The following is a 13,998-nucleotide window of genomic DNA, read 5'->3' as shown; positions in this document are numbered from 1 at the left end:
TAAGTAATTGAGTAGAATGATCAGCCACAACATTAAAACCACCTGCCTAATACTGTGTAGGTCCCCCTCATGCCGCCAAAACAGCCCCAACCTGCATCTCAGAATAGCATTCTGAGATGCTTTTCTCACCACAGTTGTAGAGAGCGGTTATGAGTTACCGTAGACTTTGTCAGTTCGAACCAGTCTGGCCATTTTTCTGTTGACCTCTCATCAACAAGACCTTTCCATCCGCAGAACTGCCGCTCACTGAATGTGTTTTGTTTTTGGCACCATTCGGTGCAGTCAGGACATTAATAACGTGAAAAATTACTATTACAATTTGAAAAAAATAAATAAAATCGGAACTTCTTAAACTACTTCAAAGAGTTATCATAAAAAATCCTCCACGTGCAGCAATGACAGCTTCGCAGATCCTTGGCATTCTAGCTGTTAGTTTGTCCAGATACTCGGGTGACATTTCACCCCACACTTCCTGTAGCACTTGTCATAGATGTGACTGTCTTGTCGGGCACTTCTCACACACCTTACAGTCTAGCTGATCCCACAAAAGCTCAATGGGGTTAAGATCCATAACACTCTTTTCCAATTATCTGTTGTCCAATGTCCGTGTTTCTTTGCCCACTCTAACCTTTTTTTTTTTTTCTGTTTCAAAAGTGGCTTTTTCTTTGCAATTCTTCCCATAAGGCCTGCACCCCTGAGTCTTCTCTTTACTGTTGTACATGAAACTGGTGTTGAGCGGGTAGAATTCAATGAAGCTGTCAGTTGAGGACACGTGAGACGTCTTTCTCAAACTAGAGACTCTGATGTACTTATCCTCTTGTTTGGTTGCACATCTGGGCCTTCCACATCTCTTTCTGTCCTTGTTAGAGCCAGTTGTCCGTTGTCTTTAAAGACTGTAGTGTACACCTTTGTTTGAAAATTTCAAGCATTGTATAGCCTTCATTCCTCAAAACAATGATTGACTGATCATTGAGCTTTTAGAGAAAGCTGTTTTTTATATATATATATATATATATATATATATATATATATATATATATATATATATAGCCATTTTTGACCTAATATTGACCTTAAGACATGCCAGTCTATTGCATACTGTGGCAACTCAAAAACAAACACAATGTTAAGCTTCATTTAATGAACCAAACAGCTTTCAACTGTGAATAATGACAAGTGATTTTCTAGCACCAAATGATCAATTTAGCACGATTACTCAAGGATAAGGTGTTGGAGTGATGGCTGCTGGAAATGGGTCTGTCTAGATTTGATCAAAAATGACTTTTTTCAAATAGTGATGGTGCTGTTTTTTACATCAGTAATGTCCTGACTATACTTTGTGATCAGTTGAATGCCACTTTGGTGAATTAAAGTACCAATTTCCTTCCGAAACAGCAAAATCTGTACATTATTCCAAACGTTTGGCTGCCAGTGTATATATGCAGTACCTTCAAAAAGTATTCAGACCCTTTAATTAATTTCACATTTTGTAATGTTGCAGCCTTATGCTAAAATGCTTTAAATATTTTTTTTTCACATCAATCTACACTCCATACCCCATAATGACAAAGCAAAAAACAGATTTTTGGTAACTTTTGCAAATTTATTAAAGAAAAAACTATCACATTGACATAAGTATTCAAACCATTTGCTATGACACTTACAATTTAGCTCAGGTGCATCCCATTTCTCTGGATCATCTTTGAGATGTTTCTACACTTTGATTGGAGTTCACCTGTGGCAAATATTATTGATTAGACGTGATTTGGAAAGGCACACACCTGTGTATATATAAGGTCTCACAGCTGAAAATGCATATCAGAGCAAAAACCAAGCCATGAGGTCAAAGGAGCTGCCTGCAGAGCTCAGAGACAGGACTGTGTCGAGGCACTGCTCATCACCTGCTCAATACCATCCCAACGGTGAAGCATGTTGGTGGTAGCATCATGCTGTGGGGGTGTTTTTCAAAATACATGAAGTCCTGGTCCGGAGTGCTCAGGACCTTGGACTGGGCTGAAGGTTCACCTTCCAACAGGACAATGACCCCAAACACACAGCCAAGACAAGGCAAGAGTGGCTTAGGGACAACTCTGTTAATGTCCTGGAGTGGCCCAGCCAGAGCCTGGACTTGCTGTCCACCGACTGTCCCCATCCAACCTGACAGAGCTTGAGAGGATCTGCAGAGAAGAATGGCAAAAAATCCCCAAATCCAGGTGTGCAAAGCTTGTCGCATCATACCCATAAAGACTTGCGGCTGTAATTGCTGCCAAAGGCGCTTCAATTAAATACTGAGTTAAGTGTCTGAATACTTATGCCATGGTGATATTTAAGGTTTTTCTTTTTAATAAATTTACAAAGCAAACATATGGTTTTTACTATTTTTTATTTTATTTTATTTTTTTTTTAAAGCATTTTACCATAAGGCTGCAACATAAAATGTGGGGAAAAAAAAATGTCTCTCTCTCTCGTCCATCCATCCAAATAATAATAAAAAAAATATATATATATTGTCTTTTAGAGCATTTATTTGCAGAAAATGACAACTGGTCAAAATATAAAGAAAGATGCAGTGTTTTCAGACCTTGAATAATACAAAGAACACAATTAAAATTTTACTCAAACACAAACCTATAAATAGTAAATCCAGGGAAACTAATAATTTTGCAGTGGTCTTATTTTTTTTTCAGGGCTATATATATATATATATATATATATATATATATATATATATATATATATATATATATATACATACATATATACATACACTATATTGCCAAAAGTATTCGCTCAACCATCCAAATAATTGAATTCAGGTGTTCCAATCACTTCCATGGCCACAGGTGTATAAAATGAAGCACCTAGGCATGCAGACTGTTCTACAAACATTTGTGAAAGAATGGGCCGCTCTCAGGAGCTCAGTGAATTCCAGCGTGGTACTGTGATAGGATGCCACCTGTGCAACAAGTCCAGTCGTGAAATTTCCTCGCTACTAAATATTCCACAGTCAACTGTCAGTGGTATTATAACAAAGTGGAAGCGATTGGGAATGACAGCAACTCAGCCACGAAGTGGTAGGCCACGTAAAATGACAGAGCGGGGTCAGCGGATGCTGAGGCGCATAGTGCGCAGAGGTCACCAACTTTCTGCAGAGTCAATCGCTACAGACCTCCAAAGTTCATGTGGCCTTCAGATTAGCTCAAGAACAGTGCGTAGAGAGCTACATGGAATGGGTTTCCATGGCCGAGCAGCTGCATCCAAGCCATACATCAAGTGACGCAAAGCGTCAGATGCAGTTGTGTAAAGCACACCGCCACTAGACTCTAGAGCAGTGGAGACATGTTCTCTGGAGTGACGAATCACTCTTCTCCATCTGGCAATCTGATGGACGAGTCTGGGTTTGGCAGTTGCCAGGAGAATGGTACTTGTCTGACTGCATTGTGCCAACTGTGAAGTTTGGTGGAGGGGGGATTATGGTGTGGGGTTGTTTTTCAGGAGCTGGGCTTGGCCCCTTAGTTCCAGTGAAAGGAACTCTGAATGCTTCAGCATACCAAGAGATTTTGGACAATTCCATGCTCCCAACTTTGTGGGAACAGTTTGGGGATGGCCCCTTCCTGTTCCAACATGACTGCGCACCAGTGCACAAAGCAAGGTCCATAAAGACATGGATGAGCGAGTTTGGTGTGGAAGAACTTGACTGGCCTGCACAGAGTCCTGACCTCAACCCGATAGAGCACCTTTGGGATGAATTAGAGCGAAGACTGCGAGCCAGGCCTTCTCGTCCAACATCAGTGTCTGACCTTACAAATGCGCTTCTGGAAGAATGGTCAAAAATTCCCATAAACACACTCCTAAACCTTGTGGAAAGCCTTCCCAGAAGAGTTGAAGCTATTATAGCTGCAAAGGGTGGGCCGACGTCATATTAAACCCTATGGATTAAGAATGGGATGTCACTTAAGTTCATATGCGTCTAAAGGCAGATGAGCGAATACTTTTGGCAATATAGTGTGTATGTATGTATGTATGTGTGATTTTATATATATATATATATATATATATATATATATATATATATATATATATATATATACATACACACACACATACACACACACACACACACACACACACACACACACCGATCAGCCACAACATTAAAACCACCTGCCTAATATTGTGTAGGTCCCCCTCGTGCTGCCAAAGCAGCGCCAACCACTATTCTGAGATGATATTCTTCTCACCACAATTGTAAAGAGCATTTATGAGTTACCGTAGACTTTGTCAGTTCGAACCAGTCTGGCCATTCTCTGACCCCTCTCATCAACAAGGCATTTCCATTCACAGAACTTTACCTCGCTGGATGGGGGTAATTTGTACTGAACTCAAAACATTCTTTTAAGTAGTGGGGGCCTGGGTAGCTCAGCAAGTAAAGATGCTGAATACCACACCTGGAGTTGCAAGTTCGAATCCAGGGTGTGCTGAGTGACTCCAGTCAGGCTTCCTAAGCAACCAATTTGGCCCGGTTGCTAGGGTGGGTAGAGTCACATTGGGTTAACCTCTTCGTGGTCGCTATAATGTGGTTCTCGTTCATGATAAGATGTGCAGATTGACCATCTCCAATGCGGCGGCAACTGAGATTCGTCCTCTGCCACCCGGATTGAGGCAAGCCACTACGCCAGCATGAAGGCATTGAGTGCATTGGGAATTGGGCATTCCAAATTGGGAAGAAAAGGGGAGAAAAATCCCCCGCCCCAAAATAAAATAAAAAATAGTGAGGTAATAACTGTGAATGACACACACAATATCATTGTTTAAATGTCTGGATAAAGCTTCCTTTTTAAAATCTTTAAATAGTGAGGCAGCTATCGTGGATGACAAACACAATATTGTTGTTGATGTTTTTGAAAAACTAACTATTTATAGAGAAACCTTTTAAAATGGCTGCATTAAAGCAGGTATTCACTGTGCCACTGTGTATACAAATTTTAGACTTCCAAGGTAAGGCATATAGTGTCTGTGACAATTTACTGATTTTGATGTAAAAACATCAAATGCCCACACACTTGTTGGTTTACAAGATCTAAACATTTGTTTTACAAAAAAAAAAAATCAATGTATCCTTAAAGACACACATCTTCCCCTTCCTTGCTTAAGTACAGATTATACAGAATTATTCTTTCAGAATAATGCTGTTGGGATGAAAATCAGTAATATGGATTCAGAGTGACTAGCTTGCTTTTCATTTATTTTTGGAAAAGTATTTTGAGAGAGTCTGAGACCTCAGTAATTTCCCACTGGTGATGTCGTGCATCAGCACTAGGGTTGCACGGTTTACCGGTACTAACGAAAGTATCGCAATAGCAAAAAAATGTAAACCGTACGATATGTTGTTGCTAATTTCAGTACCATATTACAGTATGCAGTAATCAGCAAAATGATGTGACAGTTTTGAGATGAAATCGATGATAATTTGAAAATAAAATAAACCTCTGGATATGGCCATGTGTGATCATTAAACAGCAGAAAGATGTAATTAAATATTATACAGTCACATGCACTGCACACTACAGAATGAACAAGAGGTGCTGCTCTGTTCTATCATCTGCCTCACATGCGCGCACGCATGCACACACACTCAACAAACGCAACACACACTACTGGTGCTTAATTTTCATGCAGTCGGTTTGAGTACAAACGGCTGTTAACACTTAAGTCAACTCCTCCTGTGCAGCTCAGAGACTTCAGCTCGAGAGTCGCGACGGGATTATCTCAGCATTAATGGGAAGCTTGATGTAACTAAACCATCAAAAACAGGAAGACTCAAAGGGCCGTTAAGATAAAATTCCCGCTTAAATGAAAGCTCTATTCAACTGCATGCGTGCAGTTGAAGACAGAAAAATATAACTACTGTATAAAAATATAATTCAAAAAGTAGCAATAATACTCATAACAAATCTATAATATATTAAATGGTTGTTTTAATATTATTGTTTATTATAATAATAATAATAATAATAATAATATGTAAGCGATATCAAAATTGCAAGTGTTTTATCAGCATGTTGTGATTGTCATAGCAGCCTTGTGCCACAGGTAATCAGATTTTTTTTCCCCATTAATGTTTTCATTAATACTGCACTCTGTTGAGCAGCATTTTAATTTACCAAAAAAAAAATTGCGTTTTTTTTTTTTTTTTGGGGTAAAAAAACAAAACAAAAACAAAACACTGGCCAAAGGTTTGGAATAATGTACAGATTTTGCTGTTTCGGAAGGAAATTGGTATTTTAATTCACCAAAGTGGCATTCAACTGATCACAAAATATAGTCAGGACATTACTGATGTAAAAAACAGCACCATCACTATTTGAAAAAAGTCATTTTTGATCAAATCTAGACAGGCCCCATTTCCAGCAGCCATCACTCCAATACCTTATCCTTTAGTAATCCTGCTAAATTGCTAATTTGGTACTAGAAAGTCACTTGCCATTATATCAAACACTGCTGAAAGTGATTTGGTTCGTTAAATAAAGCTTAACATCGCCTTTGTTTTTGAGTTGCCACAGTATGCAATAGACTGGCATGTCTTAAGGTCAAGATTAGGTAAAAAATGGCAACAAAAAAAGAAACCGCTTTCTCTAGAAACTCATCAGTCAATCATTGTTTTGAGAAATGAAGGCTATACAATGCTTGAAATTGCCAAAAAACTGAAGATTTCGTTCAAAGGTGTACAATACAGTCTTCAAAGACAAACGACAACTGGCTCTAACAAGGACAGAAAGAGATGTGGAAGGCCAGATGTGCAACCAAACAAGAGGATAAGTACGTCAGAGTCTCTAGTTTGATAAATAGACACCTCACATGTCCTCAGCTGACAGCTTCATTGAATTCTACCCGCTCAACACCAGTTTCATGTACAACAGTAAAGAGAAGACTCAGGGGTGCAGGCCTTATGGGAAGAATTGCAAAGAAAAAGCCACTTTTGAAACAGAAAAACAAAAAGAAAAGGTTAGAGTGGGCAAAGAAACACAGACATTGGACAACAGATAATTGGAAAAGAGTGTTATGGATCTTAACCCCATTGAGCTTTTGTGGGATCAGCTAGACTGTAAGGTGTGTGAGAAGTGCCCTACAAGACAGCCACATCTATGGCAAGTGCTTCAGGAAGTGTGGGGTGAAATGTCACCTGAGTATCTGGACAAACTGACAGCTAGAATGCCAAGGATCTGCGAAGCTGTCATTGATGCACGTGGAGGATTTTTTAATGAGAACTCTCTGAAGTAGTTTAAGAAGTTCCGATTTTATTTATTTATTTTTTTCAAATTGTAATAGTAATTTTTCACGTTATTAATGTCCTGACTATACATTGTGTTCAGTTGAATGTTACTTTGTTGAATTAAAGTGACAATTTCTTTCCATAAGAGCAAAATCTGTACATTATTCCAAACTTTTGGCTGCCAGTGTGTGTATATATATATATATATATATATATATATATTATATTTTTATTTGATTAAAGCTGTATGTATCAATTTGATTAAACACCATTTGATCATAACATTTAGTTATGGAATAATCTTGTTGATTTATAGTATCGATTTAGTACCGATACCGAGGTATCAGGGCTGGTATCGTACCGAAGCCAAAATTTTGGTATCAGAGCAACCCTAATCAGCACCTTTTGACATTCTCGGCTCATCAAAGAGGAAACACCCTGAAGGAATAGAGATGGAAAAACCTGTCCAGATGGATATAATGTGTAAAGATCTATTCCGTAAATCATGTGAGAGAAGCAGTGGTCACACGTAGTCCTCTGGCAAAACTGTGAGCTTGTTTTCTGCCACCCTCAACCAACCACCACAATTTAGATTTTATTTAAATCAAAAACCATTGATCTAGATAATCATTTTTAACAAATGTCAATCATTTGGTGTTTATAATAGCATTTTAAGCTGATTTGAACGCTACTCTGCCCTGGGCTAGAGTGGAATCACGGATATGTTGTTGCTTTTGATGCCAGTCATTCAGGCAGGTTGTTATCTCTGTTTAGAAGAGCAGGTGAGTGCCTGAGTTATGATAATGTTAATGATATCAGAAGCCATTTACTTCAGAAGGGCACCTTGCCTGAATCCCAGACCAAGTGCACAATCCTTAAAAGCCTTTCAGACATCTCTCTATTCAGCACACTCGATACATGATAACGCTTCTATAATTGTTTGTGTAGAAAATATTATAAATGTGTATGTATAATATGCTTTTTTTCTCTCTCTTTTGATTTTGTAGTGAAATATGACTTGGGCTGCTTTTCTTAAAAGCATCGCAAGCTTAAGTTGATTGTAGAGACTATTGGTGCCAGTGGTTTCTTTGATCTACCCTGGACATGTTTTCGTGACATTCACCCATGTATAATGTCCTTGTGTACCTGAAGAGCATATTAGACCAAAACATTCATAAATTGTAACATTTTTATTTAAAAATATACGTCTTTAAAAAAAAAAAAAAAACTTTTCTGTTGGCCAAATCTTTACCCACTATACAGATATGAAATAGTACATATTACAATACAAAAGGAAAAAGCAGGGTTTGGGGAGAGGTTGGTGAGCAGCATTCTCAGTTTTTGGGTTGTGATTTGAGGGGGGGCTGTTTTAGCCAGAGTGAGCAGCAGGACTTCAGCTTATGGCAACATAACCATCATGTTTAACATGCAAGGTTTTTTTTGGAGGAAAGCAAATGAATGAACTGGGTTTTTGAATGAACTTTGTTGGTATTTTACAGCACCCTCTCGAGGATACTTTACACTAACCAGTCTTTTTAAGCATGAATAATTTCTTATTAGAAAATTAATCATGTCCTATTCCATGTTTGTCAAATATTTATTACTGTAGTTTATTACTGTTGGGTAGATAAAAGGACTTTGATATGGCTGCCAATTTCTCTGATTTTGATTATACCACCAAAGCCAGGATTTGATGTTTATTTTTTAGCTATTTTCTCTTAAGCTATAGCTTGATGAATAATTATTTTCTGCAAAGAGGCAAAATGCCTTATTGTTGCTCAAACAGAATGTTGTTTCCAGATCTTGCCCATGATGTTGTCATTCACTGTTTTGTCATGTGTTTACCTTTCCTTCTAATGGTTTTGGTACCCTTATTCAGCCCTGCTACATGGCTTCTAAAATACTTGTGGTCTTCCCTTAGACATTAACCAGTGTATGGCTACCCTGTATCCCTCCATGCATCCCTACCCCCAACTCCTGAGTGAAACACAAAGAGCAACTTCAGCAACAACTTCTGTAGTTTGATGCTAATGTCTGTCCTCTTAGTGCTGCATAAAAATGTGTCCTGACCTAGCCTCTCATATTCTGCATGCTCTCCTGAGAGTTTCACAATGCTTTACTTCAGTCTTACTATATGTCTATCGCTTTCTTGCGATGTCTCTTTCGTGTCCTTTTTCTGATGTTCACCCTCTCAATATTTCTCAAACACACATAAAAAAAAAAAAAAAAAAAAAAAAAAGGCTTTTATGCCTATATGGACCAATGAAATGAGGGCTGTGAAGAAAAAGAACGTCCTTGTTTCCACAGAAGAGGAAGATTCTATGTAATTTCTACTGGTCAAGAAGGCTGAATCTTGCAGCGGAAGAGGTTTTGGTGACCAGAATATAAGATTAGTTTCCCCAGGCCTAATTGACTCAATGTTGAAGCTGTCAGGTGTGATCACACTCTTTTCTGCATTCAAGCAGTGCGATGCTAAGCTTTTTTTTTTTTTTTTTTTTTTTTTTTTGGAGACAATTGTCTGTGTCCTCTCCATTTGTTTCTCTTCCCTTGTCCCTAGAAAGTTATTTTCTCACTAGTGTTTTCATCATCATCTAGAATACTTTGATGGTCTCTTTTATTAATTAATGGTCCAATGGTCTAAACAGCATTGTTTAATCACAGTGAGGATGTCGGTATTTTGAGCCAGGTTATGTAAGCCTATATGCACAATGATAAATAAGCAATTGTCTCTAGTTAACATTTAATAAAATTCTGCTGAAGTCAGAGTGGAGGGAGCTTATTCAGACATTTTGTCAGAACCAGTACAGAGTGGTATTAGACATTAACCTTTTCACAAAGTGCTAGTCTTTAAGATTTCAAGGAAGCGGACAGAGTTTATTGAATTTCACCAAATGCAGAAATGGGAAGGCAGTTAAGTGTATTCATTAGTTCAAATTTAAGTCTCAATCAAAGTGAAACGATAATTTCTGCCACTCAAGGATGCCAACTAATGTGAGTGCCTTGAATTTTCTGTTCAATACTAAATTCCATTATGTGGCACAATTTGTAACAGCACTTGTTCTCAATTTAGAAAAGGTGAGTAAAAAAATATGCTTTGTATTCATCTGATTCCCCATGTCCTCTCTCCACAAAAGTGAATATGTGAGTGATATCTAGTGTTGCCTAATGTGCACCATAAAAAAAGAAATATATATATTTTTACATTTGCACTGCTCAGCATATGTAACTATTTTTCATGGAATAAAATTTATTTTTATTTTACCATTTATCAGCATATGTCATTTTATAAACTCTTTTCCAGAGCACAAGGTTCCAGGTGGTTTGGCTATAGATTTTTGTATTTTTTTTTATCTCTTCTGTGCTGCAGAATACATAGTACACAAACTGTTGATGCAGTGACACATCTCACATCCAGCCTTCAGCTGCTGAGATTGATTTCCCCAACTAAGAGATGAACCTTGCATTTGTATTACAAAAATAAATTTGTGAATTTCTCTATATTTCCTCTCTTCAGAGTCATCTCAGTCATCTCAAGCTTTCATAGATTTCAAAGCTAACAATTTCAAAGAAAAAATGCCTGTTCGTACAAACTAAAAAGAGAAAGTTCAAAAGCAAACCCTGTATCTTTTGAAATGGATAAATGGTAAACCCATAAACGGTAGGAATAAATAGTTTATACTTCACACTCTTTGTAAGGCAGTTGCTGACATTTGCACTGCCCATAGCCATTGATGATCACGAGTGCACCCTCCTCATGACTGGGTTCGTATTCGTTATAGGGCACCTGTGTTGCCAGGTCCGCCATTGGCTGCCTCTGTTGGGTCCTCATCTGTCGTCGGTTCTGAATGGCCGAGCAATGGCGGATCCGCCTCAGAGTAGGAGGGCAGCATTTTCGTGATATGTACACTACAAAAATTATAAGAAAGAAGGAAAATAACAGAGCCATAGTGCCAATAATGACTCTCTGGGTCAGCACTGTGTTGTCCATTGCAGAGTAGTCCTCCGTAAACTCTGCCCCCTCCACTGTCATGGTAGTAGCGAGGGCAGTGCGTGGGGATTGGGTAGTGGTGGTGGTAGGAGTGACAATCGTAAAGCTCCCAAAATCCTCTGCATAGAAGTCTTGCGTAGGGGTCTGCATATTTCCAAACAGGGAGCTTGTGATCTCCGGGAGCATGGTCTCTGTGGTAGTACTGGTCAGTACAACCGGCGCCGAGAAATTTTGGCAAAGTTGGAATCCGTAAACGGCATCCAGTATTTCCTCACCCTGTGCGTACTCAGGACTGTGGCAGAGGATAGAATGCTCCCATCGACCCTTAAAGGTACTCAGCCAAGTGGCCATATTGCAGATCCTTTTGGTACATTCCCAAAGGTTGCTGGACAGCCCAATAGCACTTAAGGACTTCCACATATCCATGATTTGGGTATCGAGGCTGGTCAATTTGTTGTTATCCAGCAGCAGGATCTTTAGGTTGGGCAAAGTCTCGAACACATCAGGAGTAATTATGCGTATCTCATTCCCAGTGAGATCCAGTTTCTCCAGAGTTGTCCATTTCCATTCCATGGTGGATGTTAAATTGTTGATCTTGTTCCACTGTAGATAAAGGAACTGGAGGGCGACTAGGCGAGGGAAGTGTGCCAAGTTAATCTTGGTCAAGTGATTGTGTTCCAGATGGAGCTCTCGCAGTTTAATTAACCCGGCAAAGCCGTTCCGGGCCAGGCTACGGAGGCGGTTGTTGCTCAGTCCAAGGTATTCCAGACTTCGGCAGTCCCAGAAGGCCCGGACTGGTGTAGTACGCAGGGAGTTTGACCGTAGGTGAAGGATCTGAAGTTTCCGGAGCCCATGAAAGAGCTCTGGCTCCAACGCTGTCATCTGGTTGAAGGAGAGATCCAAAATCTGCAGGTTGATGAGGTGAATGAAGGTTGTGTTTGGCAGCTTGGTGATGCGGTTGGAGCTCAGGTTCAGGTCCTTGAGCTTGTACAGCCCCTGGAAGGCATCCTCATGCACTGTGATTATTTGGTTGTGATCCAGGTGGAGCCAGGTTAGCTGAGTGAAACCAAGGAACTGGTCTGAGCTGAGCTCGCTGATGCTGTTGTGTCTGAGCGACAGTCCAAGGGCCCCTTTATCCACGCTGTCTGGGGGCGCCAGGAGCCCCTGCGTGTCGCAGTAAAACTGTAGGTCTTCACATCGGCATTTCTGGGGGCAGGTTGTGCATGACGTAGGAGGGATGCACAGTAGCATGCTGATCACACAAAGTGCCACTGGTGCTTGTCCCACCAATGGCCACCTTGAATGGAAACCTGGGAGGGTTTAAAGAAAGAAAAATAAACCGGGGGGAGGGCAAACTAATCTCTGCAGTGCATGGAAATAAATATTTTTTGCTATCAAATGCTCTCCTGTATTTGTCAACATATTCAATGCAATCTGCTTGTTGATCCAAGAATATTGTTAACAGCATTTTAAGGGGATATTTAGCATTTCAACTGTATTCAAGTTAGTTGCACTGATACTTGGAAAATGTAGTAGTTTATAGTCATTTAAATGCACTAACAATCAATTCATGTTTAAACTGCAAGGTTGGAACATTACTGTTTATCCTTGGATTTAAAATATTTATTTTTACTTTCACTGCCTTTTGATGCAGTTTATCCAGTCTATTTATTTTTATTTTTTTTTGTGCCTTGAAAGTCAGCTTTTTTTTCTCTGCTGCAAAAGACTGCTCTTTTAATATTACAAGTGCAAGTCATGACTTCTATACAGACCAAAAAGAAAAATGGAAAGCAGCATTTTAAGTAAATAGATGTTTCTAGAGACCCTGCCAGTCACTGTCCCCCCTCCTATTCACTACATTGCCTATTCAGGTCCAGACTCTGAATAAAAGGGCTAACTTACCCATTCTTTTGTGTACATCGGAGGCTGCATTCAACTGTCTTTTTCCACAGACTTTTGGAGCAGCCAGTTGGAAGGGAAATCAAAAGGGAAAAAAACCTTTTGAGTAAATACAAAAGGAATCAAGCTCTCCAGAAATAATGAAGCGCTGAGCCCCCCTAGTTGAACCAAATTCAGGAATTCCATGTCCTAGGATGCTGTTTATTTTTGGTCCGTTTTCTTTTTCTTTCCCTCTATTCAATTCCCAGATTAAGAAAAGACCAGTATTATTGCCTTCCAAGCTTAATTTTGAAGTTGATGATTTGTATCCAAAGCGACACTGCTGAGCAGATTCTCTGTCCCTTAGCTGCCTCTTTCCTTTTCCACCGCAATGATGTCAGCTCAATTGGTTAATTGAAGCTCACACATTCCTCTTTCATTGCTTGAGGTCCTTCATCCCTAACTTGTTGATGGCAGGCAGAGGCTGCGTTTGCGACGGCAGTTCCGTGTGGCTCTACTGTATTGTGTTGAGTTCTCTGCACCGAGGAAGGGAGATGCAGTGAGGGGAGAAGCGGAGGGAGAAGAGCTGAGATGTTATTCTGTGCTTTTGTTGCAGCCACTCACTGCTACAGAGTGGTGGCAGGCTGGCGTTGATCATCAGTGCAGTTTCTCTCTCTCTACTTCTCTCTCTCTCATGCGCTTTGGTTGGCTCCCTGGCTCGCTCACTTTCTGCCTTGTACTCTTGCACAGTGCTTTTGCGTTTGATTCAATGCACCCTCCCTCACTTTTTTTCCCTCTGATTCATCACTGTCAGAATATTGGTGACTGCAACGTGTTGCAGCAGTTCAGTCGAAATGAA

General features: G+C 39.6%; 2 protein-coding genes across 4 annotated transcripts in view; one reads left to right on the top strand and one right to left on the bottom strand.

Annotated features, from left to right (window-relative positions):
• The window catches only part of LOC127418297 (catenin alpha-1-like), a 141,140-nt gene that overhangs the window by 69,715 nt on the left and 57,427 nt on the right, over positions 1 to 13,998 (top strand). The window lies entirely within an intron of this gene.
• LOC127418300 (leucine-rich repeat transmembrane neuronal protein 2-like) lies at positions 8,500 to 13,745 on the bottom strand. The gene is made up of 2 exons (XM_051658827.1): positions 13,164 to 13,745; positions 8,500 to 12,571 (listed from the first exon to the last, which is right to left on the bottom strand). Exons 1-2 carry the CDS (start codon positions 13,165 to 13,167, stop codon positions 10,947 to 10,949), a joined length of 1,629 nt encoding a protein of 542 aa, XP_051514787.1. The 5' UTR covers positions 13,168 to 13,745; the 3' UTR covers positions 8,500 to 10,946.

This window comes from Myxocyprinus asiaticus, chromosome 27 (assembly GCF_019703515.2).
Source record: "Myxocyprinus asiaticus isolate MX2 ecotype Aquarium Trade chromosome 27, UBuf_Myxa_2, whole genome shotgun sequence".
NCBI lineage: Eukaryota > Metazoa > Chordata > Actinopteri > Cypriniformes > Catostomidae > Myxocyprinus > Myxocyprinus asiaticus.
This window is presented reverse-complemented; position numbering and strand designations above follow the sequence as displayed.